At 41.2% G+C, this 26,083-nt stretch overlaps 2 protein-coding genes across 2 annotated transcripts in view; both read right to left on the bottom strand.

Moving 5' to 3' along the window:
* LOC133421592 (zinc finger protein 665-like) overlaps positions 1–26,083 on the bottom strand; it is a 72,333-nt gene that overhangs the window by 32,129 nt on the left and 14,121 nt on the right. Inside the window, exon 2 of the mRNA XM_061711244.1 lies at positions 6,892–7,070. Coding sequence (XP_061567228.1) covers positions 6,892–7,035 — 144 coding nt within the window. The 5' untranslated portion in view covers positions 7,036–7,070. The remainder of the gene's footprint in view (positions 1–6,891; positions 7,071–26,083) is intronic.
* Positions 21,954–26,083, bottom strand: part of LOC133422209 (zinc finger protein 239-like) — a 55,497-nt gene continuing 51,367 nt past the window's right edge. Inside the window, exon 4 of the mRNA XM_061712152.1 lies at positions 21,954–23,712. Coding sequence (XP_061568136.1) covers positions 23,101–23,712 — 612 coding nt within the window. The 3' untranslated portion in view covers positions 21,954–23,100. The remainder of the gene's footprint in view (positions 23,713–26,083) is intronic.

Genomic DNA, 26,083 nt, shown 5'->3' with positions numbered 1-26,083 from the left:
TATTACTACTGAGAATTATTTTGCCTTAACAGTTTCTGTAGTTTGGGCCTGTTTGGTGCCAGTCGGTCTGGAGGAGCAGGGGGGGGGGTTACACTGGGACACTCTGAGGAGGAGGACCCGTGGGAAGCGGACACGGGGCTGGAGGCAGGCTGGAAGCAGACATAATGTGACGAGTGCGCGCATGGGAAGGAGGGGGACGTGGGCGGGACTTAAAATGAAGGCATCTGATTGGTTCTTTCCCCCTTGCCAAGCCTCTGGTCCTCTGACCAATCCGTGCCATTCGGAGCGCAAATAACAGATTGGTCAGAGTTTTTACAGGATTAAAGCTGTCAGAGAGGTCGGATTTTTTTCTTTCCTTTTTCTGAACACATTATTCACTGGCTACTCTCAGGATGGAAGGACCATTTCACCCAGTATAACAATAAATGTTTTTGAATACAATTACAGACTATACCTTTAAGTCTAAAGATAGTCACTACAATGGGTATTGTTGTCCTTTGCTTTCTGTTGCGTTCCGTGAAGAATTGTGGGTTTATTATGATCGTAAGGGTTTGTGAATGTTTATGGGCAGCGTTAGTGCATCATTACACACTCCTTTTCTTGTTTGTATTTTAAGAACCGACACCAGAACATAAGTTGGTGGGACGAAAAACGGCTCCGCTTTATTGTCAGGCATATTATGTCATCTACTGATGGATTAAGCCCAATGTACACGTTTATTGAGTCTTACACATTGTGGATGTCCGCGATCACCTCTCTCATAAGTATAACAATGTGAACAACAAACTTATATTTAAAACATGAAGCATCACGATCTCATTCCTCTGCTGCAGAAATAAAGACAACTTGTGCCAACAGGATTATCGAAGTGCAAACGTGAGAAATAAAGAACAAAGTCAGGCCGCTCGGTGGCGCAGTGGGTTAAGCAGCGGCTCATATACTGAGGCTACAGTCCTCCTGCAGCGGTCGCAGGTTCGAATCCCGGCCTGCGCACATTTGCACATTTTTCTTCTAAAGCCCGTGGTGCAGGTGTGTTTTTTTCAAGAGAAGAACACAGTTATGGGTCGTTGTTGTCACTCTTTCTTTCTTCTTCTTCTTATAAACCACCATGCTGCTGCTGAAGCTCATTGGCCGTTCTCAGCATTGTTGCTAAGCGGCCGACGTTATTAACACAGAAAGTGAAGCAGGGAGACTGTTTAGCCAATCAGAATGCAGAACACGATGCACGATGCAAATCCGTGAAGCAGCGAGACGTGAAAGGTGAACTGCGTGGGATTCCTGGTGTTGCGGTCTGTTGCTGCTGCACGGCGTGCAGGCTCAGATCTCTCCCGACTTTTTTGTCTAAAACTTAGATTGTTTTCTGGTAAAATAGCACTATATCTGGTACACTACTGTCTTTATTTCAACACTCGCTCATTTTCTCTTCCGTAACTTTCACTGTCACCAATCACAGATACATTTTCTGTCCGTTAGCCTCTGTTAGCATCTTAGCATGGCCTCTCCGTCTTCCACCGTTTCACCTCTTTGCTGCTCAGTGTGTGAAATGTTTAGTTATTCCTCTGCCTCCTTTAGTGAAGACGGTAAGTGCTTAAAATGTAGTTTATTTGCAGGGCTGGAGGCGAGGCTCAGTCAGTTAGAGGTCCGGTTCTGCCAATTTGACCATAGTCCGATAGCTTCCTCAGCTAACCAGGCTAAGCTAGCGGCAGACCAGCCTGTAGCAGCTGAGGGTAGCCGCTCCCCTGCAGCTCCCGAGCAGCCGGCCAGTCAGGGCGGCTGGGTGACGGTTCGGAGGAAGCGTAGTCCTAAAGGGCTCACGGAACACCACCACCCGCTTCATGCGTCTAACAGATTTTCCCCACTCAGCGACACCCCCAGTTGAGAAGCCGACCCTGGTGATTGGCGACTCCATAGTCCGGCATGTGAAGCCGACTCCAGCGACCAAAGTTAGGTGTATCCCGGGGGTCAGAGCGGGCGACATAGAAGCATATTTGAAGCTAATGGCAGGGTAATCGTAAATATGGTAAAGTTATCATCCATGTCGGAGCTAATGATTCCCGTCTTCGCCAGTCGGAAGTGACCAAAATGAATATTGTCTCGGTCTGTAACTACGCCAAAACCATGTCGGACTCCGTAGGTTTCTCTGGTCCCCTCCCCAATCTGACCAGCGATGACATGTTTACTCGCATGTGTGAAATACACAAAAGTGTAGTCACATTTTTGTTATTATATACTTTTTTTTATTTTGATTGGCCTTTGGTGAGCATTGGAAATGAATAGGGATCGGTATCCCAGGAATGCTCCTGTTCCACCTTCCACCACCAGGTGGCGCCTCAACACGTTGAGAGGTCGGTTGACAGGTGTGACATCATCCTCCCTTCGCTTCAGATGCGCAAGGAGAGAGAGAAACGCACTCAAACTGACTCTGTCCCGTGTTTTTCCCTGTTTATTCAGGTAAATATAACGTTTCGGGTTTGAAACGAGTTTATAAGGATTACTTTATGCTTTAAATCAAAAACCGGACCTGGTTTAATGACATGACTTTGTATTAATTTGATGTATATAGCCGAAATTTAGGATTTTACACTTTTTTTATGCCGGCGGCCGTTACAGCCGTTGGGGCCGTTTAATATGTGACTTGTTGGTTGTTTGCATGGCTGTTATTTTGTATGTAGCTCCCTTTAGTTGTAAATACTCCTGTTTTGTGTTTAATGTGTGAATTAATGTTAAAAATGAAGAAGTACATTTCCTTTTTCTTTATATATTGTTAATTCTCTTCAGTTCTGCCTTGAATTATATCTAGTTTCCTTTATACATTGTATTTTATCAATGTAGAGTTAACCTGTTATCAGAACAGAAGGAATTCAGTTTGGTTTCATTATTGTATAAATATGTTTTTAGTTATGGGACAGTTTAGAATAACCACACAGTTATTAGGGATGTAACGATATATATATAAAAAAAAGAATGATTAATTCTGTGCAATAAGTAACATGATTGTGGGAAAAAAGCAAACATGATTACAGTATGTTGATGCTGAGGAAGAGAAAACATATGGGAATATGAACATAAATGAATATAAAAAGATATTGTAATGGTTAAGACATATATGACTGAAGGAAATGTGAGTTATATATATTTTGTGAAGATGATTGATAATAAATCAGATGCGCAAGGAGAGAGAGAGAAACGCACTCAAACTGACTCTGTCCCGTGCTTTTCCCTGTTTATTCAGGTTTACCTGGCAGAGCAGTTTAAAAAAAATATAATCTGTTACAAAGCCACATCCTGGGCGTGTAACACATGCTCTCGCTCCGTCGCTGGTTGTATCGGTGGTGTTCAGAAAACGACGTGGCCTTTATTGACAATTGGGAAACGTTCTGGGGAAAGCCCGGTCTGATTAGAAGAGACGGCATTCATCCCACCCGGGTTGGTGCTGCTCTTGTCTCTAGTAATTTGGCCTGTTTTATTATACCCTCTCCCTGACATCGCAGGGTCCAGGCCAGGATGCAGAGCTGTAGTTTAACAAACTTCTCTGCTGCTTCTCGAGGACCAACGCCTGCCAACAAAACTGTAGGATTGCATTATGTATTTGGCGACTCTAAAACTAAGGGTTTACATGATGTAATGGGTAACTCTAACCAGGTGCCTAGCAAATAGAAGTGGTTGCAGTTCCCCACCCTCCAAAAGTTCACCAGGTGCGGCGTTATAGAGGCGTTAACCAGAATAATCTTGTAAAAATTAAAACATTTGGTACCAATAAGAGACCGAAAAATTAGATGCGGACTACTAAATATACGATCGTTAAGCTCCAAGTCTCTGTTAGTAAATGATATAATTACAGAGAGTAGGAGTGATGTTTTCTGCTTAACAGAAACATGGTTACAGGAGGAAGAGTATGTTAGTTTGAATGAATCGACTCCGCCCGGCTATTTTAATCATCACATTCCTAGAAATACGGGCCGAGGCGGAGGAGTCGCAGCAATTTATAACTCCAGTCTCCAAAAATTGAACCTAAGTCCAATTATAATACATTTGAAAGCCTCACGCTTAGTCTGAAATTTCCGAGCTGGAAATCAGAGAAGCCAGTTGTGTTAGTGGTAGTGTATCGGCCCCCTGCTGGCGCTTATCTAGAGTTTTTGTCTGAATTTTCAGATTTCCTTTCTGGATTATTGATCAGTACAGATAAATTCATCATAGTGGGTGATTTTAATATTCATATGGATGTTGAAAGCGATAATCTTAAATTAGCTTTCAATTCTCTTCTAGAATCAATGGGTATCTCACAAAAAGTGGACGGACCGATGCATTGTTTTGATCATACTCTTGATCTCGTTCTCACCTACGGTGTTAAAACTGATGATCTGTTGGTGTCACCTGTAAACTCCCTTTTATCCGACCATTATTTAATAACGTTTGAATTTAATGTTGTCGATGTTGAAGTGCAGGGCAGGAGGTATTATTTTAGCAGATGTTTGTCTGATGAAGCTATTGCTAAATTTAAGGAGGCCATTGCTCATCTTGCGACAGTGGAAAATAGTGAAGCCCCTACTGAAGCAATAGAGGCCAGTGACCTGGGTTCTGTTGATGTTGATTTTCTTGTTAGTAAAACTGCTGATCTGTTGCACTCAGCTTTAGATGAAGTTGCTCCTTTGAAAAGGAAGGTTTCTAGCCACAGGAGCTTAACTCCCTGGTATTATTCAGATATTCGCATGTTGAAACAAAACGTGCGTAAAATGGAAAGGAAGTGGCACTCTTGTAAGTCTGTAGACTCCTATCGTGAATGGAAAGATATTCTAATAGTATATAAAAAAGCCATTCGCAAAGCCAGAACAGCTTTTTATTCAACGTTGATAGAGGATAACAAAAGTAACCCACGTTTTCTGTTCAGCACTGTAGCCAGGCTGACAAAGAGTCACAACTCTGTTGAGCCGTGCATTCCTGCAGCTCTCAGTAGTGAGGACTTTATGAGCTTCTTTAACAGTAAAATTACGAGAATTAGAGAAGAAATCAACCAGCCGGTTGTGGGCGTTTCGTCAGCTTAGCGACTTCCCTAGACTCTGACTTGTCTCTAGACTGTTTTGATCCTATAGACCTCCCTGAGCTGACTTCACTTGTTAATAGAGCTAAGTCTACCACATGTATGTTAGACCCCATCCCGACTCGACTATTCAAAAATGTTTTTTCTCTTATTGGTGTGACAATACTGGACCAAATCAACCTATCCCTAAGCTTAGGATATGTACCACAGGTTTTCAAAGTGGCAGTAATTAAACCTTTACTTAAAAAACCTTCTCTTGACCCAGACACCTTAGCTAATTATAGGCCAATTTCCAACCTTCCATTTGTATCTAAAATTCTGGAAAAGGCCGTTTCAAGCCAGTTATGTGACTATTTGTATAGAAATGATCTGTTTGAAATCTTTCAGTCAGGGTTCAGAATGCATCATAGCACAGAGACAGCACTGGTTCAAGTCACGAATGACCTTCTTATGGCCTCAGATAAGGGACTAGTGTCCATATTGGTTCTACTGGACCTCAGTGCTGCTTTTGATCGTTGATCATGGCATTTTACTGCACAGGTTAGAGCATGTTGTTGGGATTAAAGGGACAGCTCTACGTTTGTTTAAATCCTATCTATCAGACAGGTTCCAGTTTGTTCATGTACATGAGGTTTCTTCAGAACAGTCAAGGGTCTGTTATGGTGTTCCGCAGGGTTCAGTGCTAGGGCCAATCTTGTTCAGTTTATACATGCAGCCATTGGGAAGTATAATCCAGAATCACGACACACACTTCCATTGCTATGCTGATGATACGCAGCTCTATTTGTCTATGAAGCCGGATGAAACAGAACCGTTAGTTAAACTTCAGGCATGTCTTAGGGACATCAAGGACTGGATGTCCAGAAATTTCTTGCTTCTAAATTCAGAGACAACAGAGGTTATCATTCTTGGTCCAGAGCATTTTAGGAAGGAATTAGATGGTGTTGCGATGGCTTCCAGTGCAACTGTGAGAAACCTTGGTGTTGTTTTCGATCAGGATTTGTCCTTTAAAACATATGTTAATCAGGTTTGTAAAATAGCATTTTTCCATCTCCGTAATATTGCAAAAATTAGGAAAATCCTCTCGCAGAGTGATGCAGAAAAACTAGTTAATGCGTTTGTATCTTCTAGACTGGATTACTGTAATGTGTTGTTAGCAGGATGTCCAAGTAATTTGCTGAATAGGCTCCAGCTGATCCAGAATGCAGCAGCACGAGTGCTGACACGAATCAGCAGGAGAGACCACGTCTCTCCAGTGTTAGCGTCGCTCCATTGGCTACCTGTAAAATTCAGAATCTTCTCTGCCTTGAATTCAGCCTCGTTTAATTGAAGGATAAATGTAAACCTCCAGACTGCTGCGTCCGTGAGCGCCGCCACATTCATCATTATATATTATATATTCAGACGTAGACCAGTTTAAAAGTCTCTTGGGAAGGTCACGTGTTTGTGTTTTCTGCTGCTCAGTTCAAACTACTGAAAATAAAATAAAGCGTTTGGATCATCAGCAGCAGACAGACAATGCGCATTAATTCTTTTCATGGACTCCTGAGAAACTTGATGTACAGATTTATGAGTCGTTTGGACGAGTCTCAAAACTCTATTATCAAACAACAAACCCCGGCCTCAGTGCAACAAGATATCAGTCTCCGTTCTGGAGACACTGGTATGAGAGTCTCTTGTTGTAGCTGTTGTTTTTATGTATTTATGTTCTCTTAGTGTTTTTATGTGTCTGTATGTTTTTAATAGTCTGCACAAATAAAGTTGATGATGATGATGATGATGATGATGATGATGATGATGATGATGATGATGAAGATGAAGATGAAGATGATGATGAAAGATTGAACACTGACCTGCAGACCAGCGGAGGAAGAGTCCGCTTTGGTCCTGCTGGACTCCTGGTCCTGGTTATGGTTGAGACCCCGGTCCTGGTCCTGGTCCTGGATCTGGTCCCGGTCCATCTCCTGGTCCTGGTCCTGGTTCTGATCCCGGTCCATCTCCTCCAAACACGTGGCCACCACTCGAGTGTTGCCTGATGGGAAATGTAGGATTAGCGTACCGGAGACATCAAATGGTCTATTTCAGTGTTTCTCAATCCTGGTCCTCGAGTACCACTGTCCTGCATGTTTTAGATGCTACCCTGCTTCAGCACACTGTGATACAAGTACCTGTGTCATCAACAGAACTGTGCAGACCTTGGTGACAAGCTAATGAGGACCTTTAATTAGAATCAGGTTTGTTGGTGCAGGGAAACATCTAAAACATGCAGGACAGTGGTACTCGAGGACCAGGATTGAGAAGCACTGGTCTATTTAGAGCAGGGGTCACCAATCCTGGTCCTCGAGGGCCGGTGTCCCTGCAGGTTTTAGATGTTTCCCTGCTCCATTGCACCATGATACAAGTGACTGTGTCATCAACAGAATTGTGCAGCCCTGGATGACAAGCTGATGACGATGATTAATTAGAATCAGGTGTGTTAAAGCAGGGAAACATCTAAAACCTGCAGGACACCGACCCTCGAGGACCAGGATTGGTGACCCCTGATTTAGAGCAAGGGCGTAGGTTTGCATAGGGACGGTAGGGACATAACACTACCAACTTTTCAGGAGGCTCAAATTGTCCCCACCAACTTTTAAGCAACCTTACTTGCATTATATAATGAGTTCAGATATAAAGGTAATTTAGATTGTCTTCCCAAATGTTCTAAGGATAGAATTAACCCTACCATTATTAAGTGAATTATTTTCATTATGTTCAGACTTACATTTACCCCTTTTCACTTGCTGAATTTGCCGGTACATTTTTTTCCTCAAACGCACGTTTGATTGGCTGATGACTTGACCCCCCCCTTCTCCCCCCCACACACTCACACAGCCCCGACAGAAATCATGCCGCCTCCTCCGCCCCCTTCAAGAGGAGGATATTAGGAGTTTTTGTCAGCCAGCAGCAGCAGCAGCCACTGTAAGTCATGTAAAAAGACGTCAGTGTAGGACAGTGTAGAAAACTCGGGTAGGAAGCTGCTTAGAGAGAAGTGTCCTTAGAGAGAGAGAGAGGTTCCAGTCTGTGTGTGTTTGACAATCAAAAAAGCTGCTGCTTTTCTTCTTGTAAACGGCCTGGTTTAGACCCTTTTAGACACTTTTGAAACCAAATACCTATTAGTGCATTTATTTATTAAAATGTATTTATTTATTTTCTACATTATTTATTTAAAAATATTTGTATTTGCAGCCTATGCAGACATTGTTTCAGATAATCATACATTAATCATAATCGAGGTAAAAAGTTAAATTAATCTTGATTTAGATTTTTTCCATAATTGCTCAACCCACTGATGCATTTTAGAGATGAAAATAAGGGAGAAGAAGGTGAAAGAGACAACCAATTAAAGCAATGTATTACTCTTGTGGTGAAGGACAAAAATAGATAAGAAATCAAACCGAGGTTTACCCCCTTCTCCCCAAGTTTAATTTGTATTTTATTTATGTGGTCTTAAAGCAGCCGAAAGGAGCGTTCATTTTTTGTTGAGTTTGGCTGTGCTTGTGGACAAAAGCAGTAGTGTTTAACCTGAAGGAAGGTTCCATTTTTATTTATTTTAGTTTTTTCAGTTATATTTAATTTATTTATTTAGACAGACAATGTTGAGTGGTCTTAAGACAAATGTTTAATTTTTGCATTCTGGATAGTTTAGAGATTATTAATAAGTACACTTAATACATTTATTGTGTATGTTAATATAATTTAAATTATGTTCAAATATTGCAATTTAAATTGCTAATAAAATCCTGGAATATTCTGGCTCAAGTTTTCAAAATGTTTCTTTAGTAGTTTTTGAAAACAAAGGTTTGAATGGAACCGTGTATCAGGTGAACCAATACACATGAAAGTTAGTATGTCAATACAGATTTATTTTGCATTGATCATTTAAGCCTATCAATTAAATAGGTTCATATTCGTGACAAATGTAGCCCTGACCCACTGTGTTGCCTCACAGCAAGAAGGTTCCCGGTTCGACTCCCAGGCCCAGCAGGGTCTTTCTGTGTGGAGTTTACATGTTCTCCCCGTGCTTGCGTGGGTTTTCTCCGGGTACTCCGGCTTCCTCCCACAGTCCAAAAACATGCATGCTAGGTTAATTGATGATTCTAAATTGCCCGTAGGTGTGAGTGTGAGTGTGAGTGTGTCTGGTTGTTTGTGGGGACTGCCGTTGGAAACTAGCATTTCTGCTAAAACCCGGTGTATTTACACTGCTTAATGTAGTGTACATTAATATGCATTGTCCCGTCTAAATAAACTTTGAAACCCCGTTCACCCAATCTGTTTGGTCTTATTAATGTCCCGTCCCCAGCAAAAAGTACATGCAGTTTATGCTGTTATATCGTCCCTACCAAACCTGAGACCAAACCTACGCCCTTGATTTAGAGCAGGGTTGTTGGACGCCGGTGTCCCTGCAGGTTTTAGATGTTTCCCTGCTTCATTGCACCATGATACAAGTGACTGTGTCATCAACAGAACTATCCAGACTTTGATGACAAGCTGGTGACGATGATTCATTAGAATCAGGTGTGTTAAAGCAGTGAAACATCTAAAACATGCAGGACACCGGCCCTTCTGGGATTCACTTTGACACCCCTGATTTAGAGGGAAATGTTCTCCCCTCGACAGCGCTGTATTCACTCTAGTGTTTAATAGAGTCTAACAGAAACTCACCTCTTGGTAGCGTCGGTACGGACTGGATTCACGGAACCACGGCAGCTTCTTTTACTTGTTTATTTTCCTCGCTCGACTTCCGCATCTCTCGGGAGGAGCGTTTCGTTTCAGCCAATCAGAGTCGTTGTTTCGTTTCAGCCAATCAGAGTCGTTGTTTCGTTTCAGCCAATCAGAGTCGTTGTTTCGTTTCAGCCAATCAGATTCGTTTTTTCGTTTCAGCGAAGATGGCGAGAAGATGAAAATGGCGACCTGTGTGTGTTGTCCGACTTGTCTTTTTAATCAGCAGACGAGGCGTTATCTTGGTCTGAAGCCTTTATTTTAATAAACAGCCACGACATTAATTTGTCCGCGGACCTCCCGCGTCCGACTGCCGCGGGGCTACTGCGCATGCTCCTGACTACTGTGGCATGCTGGGAAATGTGGTTTTCATGTCACATTCGTAACATCACATCTTTCCCCCCTATAAAATAAATAATATTTACCCCTTACAACAAAACAAGTGTGTTTTGAGACTAGCTTTTCCCAAACATAGTGACTTTACTTATTAAACTCTATTTAACTTTTTTTTTAAATATACTTGCTTCTGCCATAAGCAAATATTAAAGTGCAAACTTCAAGTATTCAAAACAACTTAGAATCGTGTCAACAATTTTTTTTTTTTTTTTTTTTTTAATAAACAAGACTGTGACTCAAAACAGAGGTAGGAATAAAAATCCTGAAAGTCTCTCTTTTTTTTCCGGTGAGTATTAAACTATAAACAGTCCATGTTGCTCCTTTTCAGCTCCTTTTCAGCAACTTATAATACTAAACAGTCCATTCTTATTCAGCAACTCTCAAACAACCTCGTAGGTGGCTGAATATGTCTCTTAGGTCTAGATTCTAGACTGTCTTTCTATAGCTGGTGATTTCATAAATGTGGAGAGTCTCTCAGCAGCTGGTGATGCAGACGCTGCAGTTGGACTGTCAGCGTGGTCAGGCCCGCTGTCAGCTGGTTCTGTTGATTCAGCCATGTCCTCCTGAACCGTCTCCTGAGCTGTTGTGTTCTCTCCAGTCGGCTGTAGTTGAAGATCTGTACGGTTCCTCCTCAAAGACAATCCACTCTCCGTCTGGATCCTGTAGGAACGTGCAGGGGTGTTTCTAGACTTCCCCCGGGCAAGAGAGACCATGGGGCCCCCCAGAATCATGATGAATGAAGTCCAGGAACACAGATCAGTAACACAATCTTTTATTAAACAATTAAGATAAATAATAAATAACATAACTTTCTTCATGCAAACTTTACATACCTACTAACATACAAGTATTATGTGGCTATGAATCTGTTTAGAAGAAAATGGCTGAATTCACTTTACACAGACTTTAATGTGCAGTAAACTTGCTTGATGGATGACTGGGAGTTTGGGATATAGTGGCAGGCTGGTTTGCGGCACTACTTTTTTATAATGTAACACATATAGCTTACACATTCCCTCTTACCACTGTCACTTTTATTCTTTTCCTCCTCTTCTTGGTTTTTTTTTTCATGTACTGTTCATTCGGTTAATTTTTTTTCAAATTGTGAATCACTATTGCCGCACGTCGATGCTGGCTATTAAGGGCGCCCCAATAGGGAGATTCTGCAGTGTCTATGTTGGTTTCAAGTTGTGTCGCTGATATGGAGCGATATCAGCCGTCTGTCGGGCCCCCTACTATCCACTAGCCAGTGACAACTTGGAAAGGGCCCTGTGCGGGGCATTTCTGATGCCTTGTGGTTGCAGCGTCTAAAGTAGTTCTGTTATTTTGTCGTCAGTCGTCCCTCGGGGCCCCCTTCAGCTCGGGGCCCTAGGCAATTCCCTGGGTTGCCTGCCCCGTGGCGGCGCCTCTGATCAGCTGTGTGCCAGCCAACGCAAGGTATGTGTAGCGCTGTACAAACAAGAAGAAAAGTTTGAAAACAGTTTGCACTCTCATTTTAATGTTTATTTTGTGATTGCTGTTATTTGTGTGTTATTTGTGGACGTGTGCTGCTGCCATCTTTGGCCAGGTCACCCTTGCAAAAGAGGTCTTGATATCAATGGGTCTTATCTGGTTAAATAAAAGTGAAATAAAAAATAAAAAAAAGTTAAACATGTCCTCACTTACTCTGATGTAAACAAAACTCAATATTTTAATATTTAAATGGTCTTTCTTAAAGGGTTTATTGATCAAATATCTGCTTAGACACGTGCGTAAATGTGCGCAGCCAGTCTTCCCATTTGGAAACAAAACATTTCTGCGGCTGTCAGGACTGCAATTGACCCTCCCATGCTGGTGAAATTTGTGCAAACTCTTATTGTGGATGCATGAACCTTGACAACAACACCTCTAAAGCTGGGCATACACTGTGCGATATTTTAAATCGTTTGATTCAGCCCCATCTCACACTGCACGACTAGATCACTGAGTTCAAAAGTTCAGAGCCCACGATTTATGTTGTCACACTGTACGACCCGATGCTCTGATGCGACCCGTCTGCTCACACTATACGATCATAATCCTCCAGTCGGACCTCTGTGTACTGGAACTCGAGGCCGGTTTTGGGGCAGGGGTGGGCTGTGCCCACCCAAACGTGCGTCCTGTCCACCCGATCAAAGGTTATGGGGATCCTTTATTTTTTTATAATTATTTATATATATATATATATATTTAAAAAATCCCAAAATATCTGTACCGTTTCTGATTGGGTGGGCACTGCGCATAATTTTTAGCCACAACAAAGAACGCATACCGCAAAAATTGTGTCTCGGAAGAGAAAAAAGAGAAGTGTTCCGAACAGCAGACAGCGCACACACTGAAGGCTGATTTATGGTTCCGCGTTACACCAACACAGAGCCTACGACGTAGGGTACGCGGCGACCCGCACCGTACGTGGGAAATGCGGTCTTTTTTTCGGCTATTAAAACATGATTTGTAATGTGAATTTGCAACACTTAAACTACAAATAATAGTTTTTGACGTGACATCAGAGATTGTGCATGCTCTCTGTGAAAGGATGAGTCAAATCGGGTCGTAGCTGCTTCAACTGTGATTCCTTCACGAGGAGCGACCAGGATTTCAAACTCGCTTGATTTTCTTGCCAGCACACGATTTGTGATCGGGAGCTTGTTGTGAGGTGTTAATCTGTCGTCGTTACCCCACGTACACTGCACGAGGAACGACTAACGATTGGGTCGAAATCCGGCCTGATCAAAATAAAGTTGCACGACTGGAAAATCGGCTCAAAACGAGCCGACAATCGCACAGTGTCTGCCTGGCTTAAATGATCTCCAGAGCCTCTGATTACATTATTGAGATGTTTCAAGACTTTGTTTCAAACTATATGATCTTGTTTCTTCAGTGCTTGTAAGAGAAACCTGTCAACTGTGTAGTTCAACTAGTTTTTTAGTTTGTCTTGCAGGGATCTCTGTGCCCAGACTGATGTGTGACCAGTGATGCTGTGAATGAAAATGGAACTTACTCTATTATGAGGTCAGCTGCTGTGATGTCATCATGTTCCGTGATGTCATCATGTCCTTTGGTCTTACTGGACTCTGACAGGGTCATGTGACATGACATATCCTCAGTCCTCCACAGGACCAGATACAAACCTCAGCCTGAAACTTCCACTGTGCAGATTCACCCGTCACCTACAGACTGAAGGTAAAAGTCAGTCAAATTCAAATGACAAGAACCTCCAATCCAAACCTCCTCCTCCAGTTGTTGACTTCATCTTCACTTGATACAAGAGGTCATACGTACATGTCAGCTGCGGACCAGATTTGAAAGAAAGTGTAATAGGTCTTAGCTAAAACATCCTGCTCCTCTTTAGGAAAGTAAATTCGGTGTGTGTGTGTGAATTTACTTTCTTTAGGAAAGTAAATTCGGTGTATTTAAATGACACATTTAATTAATTAATGATATATTTCATTCCCATTTTAATTAATTAATGATGTATTTATTTATTTAATTTTGGCACAAAAAATCCTCCATAGTAGACAGATGCGATAGGAGTGCAGCAAAGTCATTTAGTTGGAGGGGAATGCTCCATCTTTGTGTGAAAATGGTAGTTTTCAACAGCTTCATGCTCTTCTTTTAGTCCAAAACATTGCATCAATGTGACGGCTCTCACACGCGTATTGTGTTTAGTGTATGGGTCTAATGGTGTAGCTGAACCATTCTGTTATTCTGTCTTTTCCCCTCTTTGTTTCTTAAGGCTACCGCTGACCCTGATGTGGATCTGCCAGAGCTGCATTTCTACTTTTACGACCCGCATCAGACGTCACGTACCGATATTGACTCGGTGGCGGTGCCACTGGGTTTTGGCTTTGCTTTTCAGAGTGTTGAAGACTCCCAGCCGTCCACCTCTGCTCCACAGGCCGGACTGGTGGAGGTGAGTGCTCCATTTGTAGGTGCAGGTGCTGGTTTTCAGCAGCTTCACATTCTCCTGTTGGGCAGAAACAAAACATTCCCGGTTTGATTTAATTCACACATTGTAGAGGACAGAGCACAGAACGCGTGCGTGCGTGTGTGTGTGTGTGTGTGCCTGAAAAAAACCTGAAAAAACTTGAAAAAAACCTGAAAAAACCTGAAAAAACTTGAAAAAACATGAAAAAACTTGAAAAAAACCTGAAAAAAACCTGAAAAAAACCTGAAAAAACTTGAAAAAACCTGAAAAAAACCTGAGAAAAACTTGAAAAAACCTGAAAAAACGTGAAAAAAACTGAAAAAAACTGAAAAAAAAACTGAAAAAAACCTGAAAAAAACCTGAAAAAACTTGAAAAAAACCTGAAAAAACCTGAAAAAACTTGAAAGAAACCTGAAAAAACCTGAAAAAACCTGAAAAAAACTTGAAAAAACGTGAAAAAACGTGAAAAAAAGTGAAAAAAACTGAAATAAACCTGAAAAAAACCTGAAAAAAACCTGAAAAAAACTGAAAAAACTTGAAAAAAACCTGAAAAAACTTGAAAGAAACCTGAAAAAACCTGAAAAAACCTGAAAAAACTTGAAAAAAACTTGAAAAAACCTGAAAAAAACCTGAAAAAACATGAAAAAACCTGATAAAAACCTGAAAAAAACCTGAAAAAAAACTGAAAAAACCTGAAAAAAACTTGAAAAAACCTGAAAAAACCTGAAAAAACCTGAAAAAAAAACGAAAAAGCTTGAAAAAACCTGGAAAAAAACCTGAAAAAACTTGAAAAAAACCTGAAAAAACCTGAAAAAACTTGAAAAAACATGAAAAAAACTTGAAAAAACCTGAAGAAAAACCTGAAAAAACCCTAAATGAAGGAAGTGAATCAGATCTTTGAATCTGTGCCTTTGTTGGTGTTTGTTGTAGAGAGTGGATGAGGAGAGCAGCTCAACTCCAGACTCAGAGGAGCCTCCAGACAGCAGAGTCTATGAGAGTGATGACGACCCCCAGCCGTCCACCTCTGGTACACAGACCACACCTGTGGAGGTGACGTCTCTATCTGGATGTTTAAATGTTACCTTTCACCTGCTTTATGCTCTCCTGTTAAGCAGAAACAATATATCCCAGTTTGATTTACCTCTGATAGAGAACCAGTCTGAACTAAATCAGATGTTGTAATTTGTGTCTGTTCCAGAGACTCTGGGATGAGGAGAGCAGCTCGACGGACTCACAAGAGCTTTCAGAAAGCAGAGTGTACGAGAGTGATGACGACCCTCAGCCGTCCACGTCTGGGACACAGACCGGACCTGTGCTGGTGGGTTCTCTATCTGGATGTGTAAATGTTAGCTTGCACCTGCTCCACGCCCTTCTGTTGGTCACAAACTGCATCTGTTTGATTGATTGCACACACGTGTATCTTATCATAGTGCATCAGTGTGAACGGCGTGGATGAAGTGTTCTCTTTTTCCCTCTTTGTCCCTGAAGGTTCCTCATCACCCCGATCCGTCCTCGCTTCTAGTCTTTCACAACCTTCGTGATATGCCATCTTCTGTGGTTGAGGAGATGAGGGCAGCAACATTGCAGTGGATTACTGACTCTCCGTACATGCGGGAGATGTGAGCTGTCCACCTGAACACACCAACACACACTCATGCACACACACACGCTAAAGCCTGTAAGTCTTCCATTTGTTGTTCAGTCTTTTCTTCTTTATTTGGTGGAATGGAAAACTTTCCTTTCTTCTGCTCTTTCTAAAAAAAAAAAAAAACTAAAAAAAAAACTTCTACCATTGATAAGTTGGTTTAGGTATGTACATAATTTCTATCTTACAGAGTTAAAAAATATTCTTTAATAACTTGTTAGATTGTAGATGTGCTTTGCTTTTTTCCAGCTCTATTTTCCTTTTTTGAGCAAAAAAAATTAATATATACCTCCTACTATATAAAATCCATACATACATACATACATACATACATACATACATACATACATACATACATACATACATACATACATACATACATACATACATACATACATACATACATACATACATACATACATACATACATACATACATACATACGACATCGAACACCACGTTTGATGTCTTTACTTTTTAAACTACTTTTTCTTTCTCTTTCAAAAAAAAAAAAAAACAAACTTTGTCTTTAGTAATGTTAAAACTTAACTTAAAAGTTAAAAAAAATACAGAGCTTTAGGAGGGTCTGCTGACAATATTCTATCCAGCTGTTATTTACTGCAGTTCATGTACGAGTTTTACTACTGAAATAATCCTTCTTTTTGATACTTTAAACAATTTGACAAAGTAAATCGATGGTTTTCTTGAATTGATCAATGAATCCAATTATTTCAACTGATGTATCTTGTAGTGAATGTGAGCAGTAGTAAGCATAGCTGGATGGATCATTGTCAGAGAGCGGGTTAGGGAGGGTTGACCCTCCTAAAGACATTTTATTCCTTAAAACTGGGACAAATGTTGATATCTTTCCTTTTTTAAACTACTTTTTCTTTCTCTTTCAAAAAAACAACAAAAAAAATCTATCTATCTATCTATCTATCTATCTATCTGATGTGTATAAGACTGGACAGATCAGACTTTTCAGCTTGACAAAGTTCATGTAGTTCAGTGTTTGCAGCAGACGTTGTATATCTGCATCCACATCCCATCAGCTGACTGTGGAGCACAGCCTGCCGTTCTGGACAGGAAAACCACTACATTCTACATACTTCATACCACAGAGCAGCACTAACCTTTAATTTGACCCTCTGAAGCCATTTGGATTTTTCAACATGAATGGAAAACTGGACAAAACTGTGTCCTTTTCAATGGTCTGGAGAACTGCTACAAAGTATTTTGATGAAACTACAAATTTCATCACTCCCTGAGCCGGCATGACTAACACTGCACGGGACATGAGGAGGCTTTGGAAGCTTCAGCTAGCACAAGTAAGGAAACAGAAAATGCTAAAGTAGAAAGAAAAGGTTCCAGCCTCATCTTGGCCTCAACTCAGCAAAGGCCAATAGCTTCTCTATCGGGACAAGATAAAGATGTTGGAGCAAAGGTAGGAGATACCAAAACAACAGCATTTGTTTACCAGAGTTGTACAACAAAATAAAATATGATGTTAAGAAACAGCTATAAAAATACAGAGTGACCAGCATTAGCAACTGATGCCTGGATGTCACAGGCAACAGATTTATGTGTGACGATGACGTTTCCTCCACATTTCTCCAGACTGGGGCGTTAAAGAGTCCCTTTTTACAGACCAAGTGAATCCCACAGAGGAAAGCACATATTGAAAGAAGCTTGTGTTAATGAGGAACCAAAGAAAGATTCAGCCCTGCTGACTGACATTGTGAGAAATGTGAGCGCAGCTGGTGGGCAAGCAGAAATGAGCCCTGACCTCCTGCTTTGCTGACAAATTACAAGAAATATCGCAGAAAAAGTAGATGAGGTGTGAGAACTCTAGATGAAGCAATGAAGCAGAAAAGGGATTCTGGGATTCTGTTTGCTGATGTTGGAAGCATCTGTGCTTTGTGTTTCTGAATAAATCTCCCAAAACGGTGGAAAGACTTAACACCTCTTTCGCTGCCCACTTCTATCCACCACAACAAAAATTCAAACAACTCTTTGAGGCATCTCTTGAGAACACTTATTAGTTGAAGTGTTTAACTGTGACTTTAAGAAATGCTGTGCACACCTGCATGACCTTCTCCACACTGCATCACGATCCTGACAGGATCTTCACAAGCATCTTAGCTGAAGCCGCTGCTCGGCTCAACAAGGTAACAGCCCGACAAAGAGGCCCCTTTAACCCAACACTACTTTGTTGCAGTGTTTTCTTACTCATTGCCGTCTGTAGGGAAATCAAACACTGTGACATAATGCACTGGCTGTACTTACCACCCCCTCATCAGATTTATTGTCTATTCACAATTTATTTGAGAATTTATCCACAATGTGCATTGTGTTCTAAATCCTTGTTTGTGTACTTTAATTGTAGAAATTTTGTTGGGAGACGTCCAGGGCAGACAGATCCAGCTCAAGTGGAAGCTGCTCATTGGGATCCAGCCATCCGCATTGTCACCACGCAGACCCAGGATTTACCACTAAAAGGTGTGTTTATATCAACCACAGTAAAGATTTAATATGTGATGACACTGAAGCAAAAGAAAACCTCTGACGCAAACAAAATCAGATACAGACAATATTCCAGTGATGTTGTTAGTCGTGGCTGCAGCTCTGACTGTAGTTCAGACATGACTGTCCAGGAACAGACGGCATGTCTCATGCGCTCTAGTAAGGGCTGGCTGCTGTTTTCAGTTTCTACCACTAGATGTCGCCACACCCTCCATAGTAGAACTTGAATTAGAGCTAAAACGTTGGTAAATTTTGATTTTGATTTGATTTATTTTGTACATGTAAAAAACTATTCAAGAGAAGATAAGAAAACAAAACAACAAAACAAAGAATTTCATACTTTAACACTTGATATCTTAATTTACATGTGCAAAAAGAATTAGAAGTGTAAACTTATTTAATCCTACCCACTAATCGTTTAACCCGTATTTATAAATACTCACACTCTGTACTCCCACTGCTAAATAACAGTATTATTATTATTATTATTATATACTGTAATTATACTCACAGATACCTATACATACATACACATAGTTGAATATTTCTATATATATATATTTGTACACACATGCCCTTATAAATATTTATATAAATATACTTATTTACACTATACTATCTCTATTAACTACATCTGCTCTATATCTATGTATATATCTACTCACACACACACACACACACACACACACACACACACACACACACACACACACACACACACACACACACACACACACACACACACACACACACACACACACACACACACACACACACACACACACAATTAGCTGCCCATTTCTGAACATAAATATAAACAAAACTACCCATTCACCCAAAAGATCTGCAGGCCCCTAAAAGCCGCTAAACCCCTTCCTCCTTTTACCTTGTGAAAATCCTGTTTCTATATTTGTTTTTAAACTTCAATGTTAAATCTTTACTGCCTCATTTAAATTCCAATTTGGCAATTTACACCAGCAGAAATAAGTATCCGTCACAGTCCAAACAGTCATGAACTAAACGTTACAAGTGAAATAACAGAGAAACATTTGTCAAAAACAGATGTTACATATGAAAGGCTGAAGGACCCGCGGGCGGGGCCCCCACGACTACGGGAAGAGAAAACTGCAAGAACGCTGAAATCCTAAATTCCTTTAAATCAATGGTAAAAACGAATTTGTTTACAACCGCCTTTGTAAACTATACTTCATTTATCTTTAAACAATGTTCATTTTGGTCCTAAATTGTAACTCTAGTTTAAGTCTTTCCTTTATTCTGACACTATTTTTTCAATATTTTTATTCTGTAAAGCACCTTGAACTGCTTTGATGCTAAAATGTGCTGTACAAATAAACTTGCCTTAAGTTGTTTTGTGCCACACAGTGGGTACTAGTTCAGTTATCCAAGAGTTAATGACTATCGGACGACAGTCCTTAATAATGAATAAAGTACATTATTTATCAAATTGAATCATCAAAATGACTTAATCAAAACAGGGCACCGCTTGATGTAATCAGGAAAAATGGTAAGTGTTGTGCAACAGGAGGGCGCGCTGTTTCAGTTATCAAGATTTATTAATAATTGTCCTTCAACAATTATTAATAATTAATAAAGTTGATTATTTATCAAATTTAATGATCAAAATTACTTAATCAAAACGGGGCACCACCTGATTTAATCAGGAAAATGATAACTTAACAGCAGAAATCAGTCTCAAAGTATGAATTATTCTACCAGAATAATAGTAAAGGCAGCTACGAGTTCGGCACTAACTCCGGCAAACCAGCATTTGTAATAAAATACGTGCAAAACAAACACAAACAACTTCTCTCATTTAAATCAATCAGAATTTATTTACATTAGGTGTCAAGCAGGTGAAAAAAACGACACCTTGGATAAATTCCGATGGCTCACTACATAGAAAAACACAAAACACTAACTATGAAGAAAAAGAACAATAAAACGTTAACTACATAAAGGAGAAAAACAATAAATCATGTGATGCAAATCTTCCGATCATCTGTGTGTGTGTGTGTGTGTGTGTGTGTGTGTGTGTGTGTGTGTGTGTGTGTGTGTGTGTGTGTGTGTCTCAAAACAGCGCTACGCCACGTGGAACAAAAGAGAAATAGCGGACACGGTGTTTAAACCCCGAATAACTGGTGAAGCTGTCGTAGTGTCCTTGGCAAGACACCTTACCCACCCTGCCCCGTGTGAATGTGTATGAATGTTTGGTGGTGGTCGGAGGGGCCGTTTGGCACGATATGGCAGCCACGCTTCCGTCAGTCTGCCCCAGGGCAGCTGTGGCTACAAACGTAGCTACCACCGGGGAGAATGTGTATGAATGAATAATGATCTCTGTAAAAGCGCTCTGGGTGCCTAGAAGGGCGCTATATAAATCCAAGTCATAATCATTATTAGCGGCGCCACGCGGGTCTAACAAAGGACGGTACCATTAAGTTTACCGTTAGCATAACAACTTAAAACATACTGTATGCCAATAACGCTTTTTTCTTAATTTGGTCCCTTTTCAGAATGTGACGTGGTAGTCACTGAAATCTAATGCTTTAGTGTCTGCTCAGTTGCTTTTGACTCAATATTGAAATGTAGTGTTAAATAAAGGGAATTGTTCAACAGAATGAGGGCAGTACAACACAGACTTCACTTATCTAGTGTGAATCAGCTGAACAAAATACAGATGTCATGGTGTCATTTTAGAATTATTGCAGGTCCAGAGCTAATTTAAATCCAGCACGAATAATAATGATAATAATGACTTGGATTTATATAGCGCCCTTCAAGGCACCCAGAGCGATCATTATTCATTCACACAGATTCTCCCCGGTGGTAGCTACATTTGTAGCCACAGCTGCCCTGGGGCAGACTGACGGAAGCGTGGCTGCCATATCGCGCCAAACGGCCCCTCCGACCACCACCAACATTCATACACATTCACACGAGGCAAGGTGGGTAAGGTGTCTCGCCCAAGGACACTACGACAGCAACTGGGACGGAGCGTGATTCGAACCGCCGACCTTCTGATCTTTGGACGACCTGCTCTACCACCTGAGCTGCTGCCGCCCCATAGTACATATGGTGATAAAAACCACATGAAAAACGCACTACTGTGTCTCTTTTCTAATATTCTAACCGTCTTGTTGTGAGTTTGCAGTGAGCAGGAAACTGAAATCCAGCAGGCAAACAAAGAACTTATTTAAATGTCTTTCTAGACGCATAACAATGAAACATAAACTGGTGAAAAGTCAAATTTACCGTATTTTCACGACCATACGGCACTCCGTATAAAAAAGGCGCAGTATCAGTTATGTGTGCCATTACTGTATTTAACACACAAATACGCCGCACCGTACGAAAAGGCGCCGTCTACACACATATATGGCGCGCCGCCTTACAACAACACACACACACACACACACACACACACACACACACACACACACACACACACACACACACACACACACACACACACACACACACACACACACACACACACACACACACACACACACACACACACACACACACACACACACACACACACACACACACACACACACACACACAAGCATACAAGTGTGCGTATTTAAAAATAGAGCAGGAGCAAAACTGAGTTTGATTGTGCTTTATTTAAGTCTTTATTACAATCATTATTGCATTAATCAAACCCATCGAAGTCCTCATCCTCCGTTTCTGAATGAAACAGCTGCGCTAAATCAAATATGCCAGTTCCACTTTCCTCTCTGTCAGAGTCACTTTCCGTGCCGTGCGGCCCCTCGGAAATGATGCCGGCTTTTGCGAAAGCTCGAACAACAGTCCCAGCAAACACGTTAGCCCACGCATCTACAATCCATCCGCAGACTGTGGCGTAACTTGCCCGGCGCTGCCTTCCACTCTTTGTGAAACTGGTTTCCATCGCTGATCCATCGCTCCCATGCCGCTCGCAGCCTCACTTTGAACGGCCGCTTCACACCAACGTCCAGCGGTTGGAGTTCCCTTGTCAGACCTCCTGTCAGGACTCAGCCCGCCGGGCTTCATCCGCAGCCCGATCGCGTTGAGACCAGGAGAACAGCTCAGAGCTGCGCGCTCGGCGACGGGCACGAGCTGGGCACGCTCTGACGCTCTGAACACTCAGCTGCTGCGCATTAATTAATTTGTTTATGGGAGTTAAAAAGAGGGACTGCCAACAGCTCGTGTGTCCTGGCTACGCTAGAGAGTATGGTTACTGTTATTTATTAAAAAATATATATATATAACAGTAACCATACTCTCTAACAGTTATCCTGGTCTCAGCGCGATCAGGCTGCGGATGAAGCCCGACGGGCTGAGTCCTGACACCTCCCAGAATAACAGCAAGCGCAGCGTTCATTTGTTTCACTTCTTTTTCCACATCGGCTGTGAGATGGGCATGTAACATAGAGTCACAGATCAACAGCGATGGTGATTCATGAAATCACCTGGTCGTTCTCATGGTGGCTTCAGGTACATCCGCAAATCACGCGCCCATACTTCTCCCTTTACTGTTCTCATGGTGGCCTCAACTACGTCCGCCTTACAATAACGACACACATTGGGCGCGCCACACATTTTGGAAAAAAAAAAAAAAAAAGGCTATAAAAGAAGAATATGCGCCTTATGGTCGTGAAAATACGGTAAGATAAAAACATTTTTCAGTTGAAACTGAAAACAAAACTCTGGATTTCATGTCTAAATTGGTACCTTTAACTGAGCTCTCTGAGTAAAAGTTGCCCCACACTGATAACAGACAATTTTTTATCCAGTGTGAATACGCTGATGACGCCTTAGATTACCTAGTAGGGTAAAAGCTGCCTCACACTGATCACATCTGTAGGGCTTAAATCCAGTGTGAATACGCTGATGACCCCTTAGACTATATTGTCGGGTAAAAGCTGCCCCACACTGATCACATCTGTAAGGTTTATCCCCAGTGTGAATACGCTGATGATTCCTTAGATTATCTTGTTTGGTAAAAGCTGCCCCACACTGATCACAGCTGTAAGGCTTCTCTCCAGTGTGAATACGCTGATGATTCTTTAGACAATATTGTTGGGTAAAAGCTGCCCCACACTGATCACATTTGTACGGCTTTTCTCCAGTGTGAATACGCTGATGACTCCTTAGATCACCTTGTTGGGTAAAAGCTGCCCCACACTGATCACATTTGTACGGCTTTTCTCCAGTGTGGATACGCTGATGAATCTTTAAAATAGTTGATGTGGTAAAAGCTTTCCCACACTGTTCACAGCTGTACAGCTTCTCTTCAGTGTGAATCCTCTTTCGGACCTTCAGACCTGGTGAAGTGGTGAGGACTTTATCCCTCCTATCACAGCAGTAACTTGTGGTTCTCTCTTTGACTTTATGTTTCTGTAAGGAAAGAGAAAAAGACTTAGGTCCTGTTGTTGGCTGACCGGACAAATCCTTTTTCAGTTCAAGTCAAGTGCTGTCTGTCATGTTCGCAGTGAAACAATGAAGAGTTTTATGTCTGAGTGCTATGTTAAGCATGTTCTGTTATCAATGGCTCTTGACAGCCAGAAACATTAAGATAAAACATCTCAATATGTCAAAACAAAAGTGTGAAGGGCTAAAGTTACCCACCCTCAGAACAAAATCATAACTTGTTTATATAAATTCCTTGAGATGACTGATGGTGTGTTTAATGCATTCTGTACAAACTCAAAATGTCCTTAGTCAGCACTTCTTCTGCCCTGACCTTGTGTGTGTGGTACACAGTGTATACAGCGAGCTAAACACACTCCAATAAAGACCCCGACGCAATAAGGATAATTTAGGTATCTATAGTTGAAGTACTTTAGTGAAATTGCAACAGAAACAGCAACACAGAAACAACAATAAATGTCAGCCACAGTAGTTACATTAGATAGATCAGGGGTAGGCAACCCTGGTCCTCGAGTGCCACTGTCCTGCATGTCTTAGATGCTACCCTGCTTTAACACACCTGATTCTAACTAATCATCGTCATCAGCTTGTCATCCAGGGCTGCACAATTCTGTTAATGACACAGGTACTTTTATCACGGTGTGCTGAAGCAGGGTAGCATCTAAGACATGTAGGACAGTGGCACTGGAGGACCAGGGTTGCCTACCCCTGAGATAGATTAACACCAATTATACCACGGTCTGTGTGAATAATTGATTCTGATTGGCTGGCAGGTGTACATTAAAAGTGATAATCTACACCTAGAAAACAAGTTCGGTCGAAAAGTATTGAGATAGAACAGGCGGGCGTTGAAGTACGAAACTTGATAGCATATAAAGGCCTATTGGGAAAAATAGGTAACCATTTGAATGTAATAACTAAAAATACAATTGAAATATGGAATACCGTCGTTGAAAGGTATAAACTGGAGAAAGAGATAAAGAAATTGAGTTGGTTCGCATTTGATGATAGGTTTATACCTGGGACAAATGATAAAGGGTTCAAACAATGGGCAAGTAGAGGGATCACAGCAATATGTACAATGGTTGAACGGGGTAAGCTGCAGAGTTTTGAGAAGTTGAAGGATAGATTTGGACTAGACGAACATGAACGATATCGCTACCTGCAAATAAAGGATTATTATGAGAAAGAGATAAAAACTGACACTGAAAGTGAGGTTGTTGAGGTATTTCAGAGAGCTTATGAAGGTAAAAAATGCAGAGTAATCTCAGCCCTTTATAAAAGTTTGATGTCATGTAGAAAGTATTCTTCCTTTTATATCAAAGAAAAATGGGAAAAGGAATTGGAAGAACAAATAACAGAGGAAGAGTGGTTTAATATCTGTAAAACACAGTGCACGTCCACTAGCTCCAGGATCTGGAGAGAGTTTAATTGGAAGAATATGGTCAGATTTTTTATTACCCCAAAGATTAGGAAAGGGGTGGTGTCTACTCAGCAGCCATGCTGGAGAGCATGTGGCCACATGGATGCTGATCATACACATATATTCTGGTCCTGTCAAAAGTTGAAGGGATACTGGGACAAAATATGGAGGGGTTTACAAAAGATAATAGGGTATGAGATACCAAAATCATGTAAGCTACTTTACTTGGGGAACTTAACACAAGATACGATACAGAAAGAAGATGAGTACCTTGTCAAAGTATTGCTGTCAGCTAGTAAAAAAACAATTACCAGAATGTGGTACAAAGTGGACCCTCCGACTGAGGAGCAGTGGATGTGCACTGTGGAAGAGATTTTTTTTAATGGAGAAAATTACACATAAACTGAGACTACAAGAGGCACAATTCGAGGATAAATGTGAAAAATGGACTGATTACAGAAGACGAGAAGAGGACACCACCATTGTTACTGAACAAGGACACTGATATAAGGATGAGTGCTTAACTATGCATGTTTGATTTACCCTGACACTGTAATTGTTGAAAGAAAATTTGAATAAAAAATAAGTTACAAAAAAAAAGAAAACAAGTTCGGTCAAATTCCCTGATATCTTTAATATCATTGCGCTGGATCAACTGCCAGGTGGTAACCACGGCAACAGAGATTGAGAGAAGAAGAGCTGGCTACCTCAGGACGGCGACATGAGTGATTTTGTAATTTCTTTTAAACTTATTTTGTGAATTTAACAATTTTGAAGACTGGTATGCAGAAGAGGAGAGAAAAGAAAATATCCGAGCGGAGCTGAGCGGACTAGAATATCTCCCGTTGCTAAGTCGTACCTCAGGTCCGTCCTAGTTACTGGAGAAGTCAACACTGTGTTCTTTGCATAAGGACC

Source organism: Cololabis saira, chromosome 21 (genome assembly GCF_033807715.1).
Source record: "Cololabis saira isolate AMF1-May2022 chromosome 21, fColSai1.1, whole genome shotgun sequence".
NCBI classification, from domain to species: Eukaryota; Metazoa; Chordata; class Actinopteri; order Beloniformes; family Belonidae; genus Cololabis; species Cololabis saira.
Note: the sequence above shows the minus strand (reverse complement) of the source record. Positions and strands in the feature narration are given on the sequence as shown.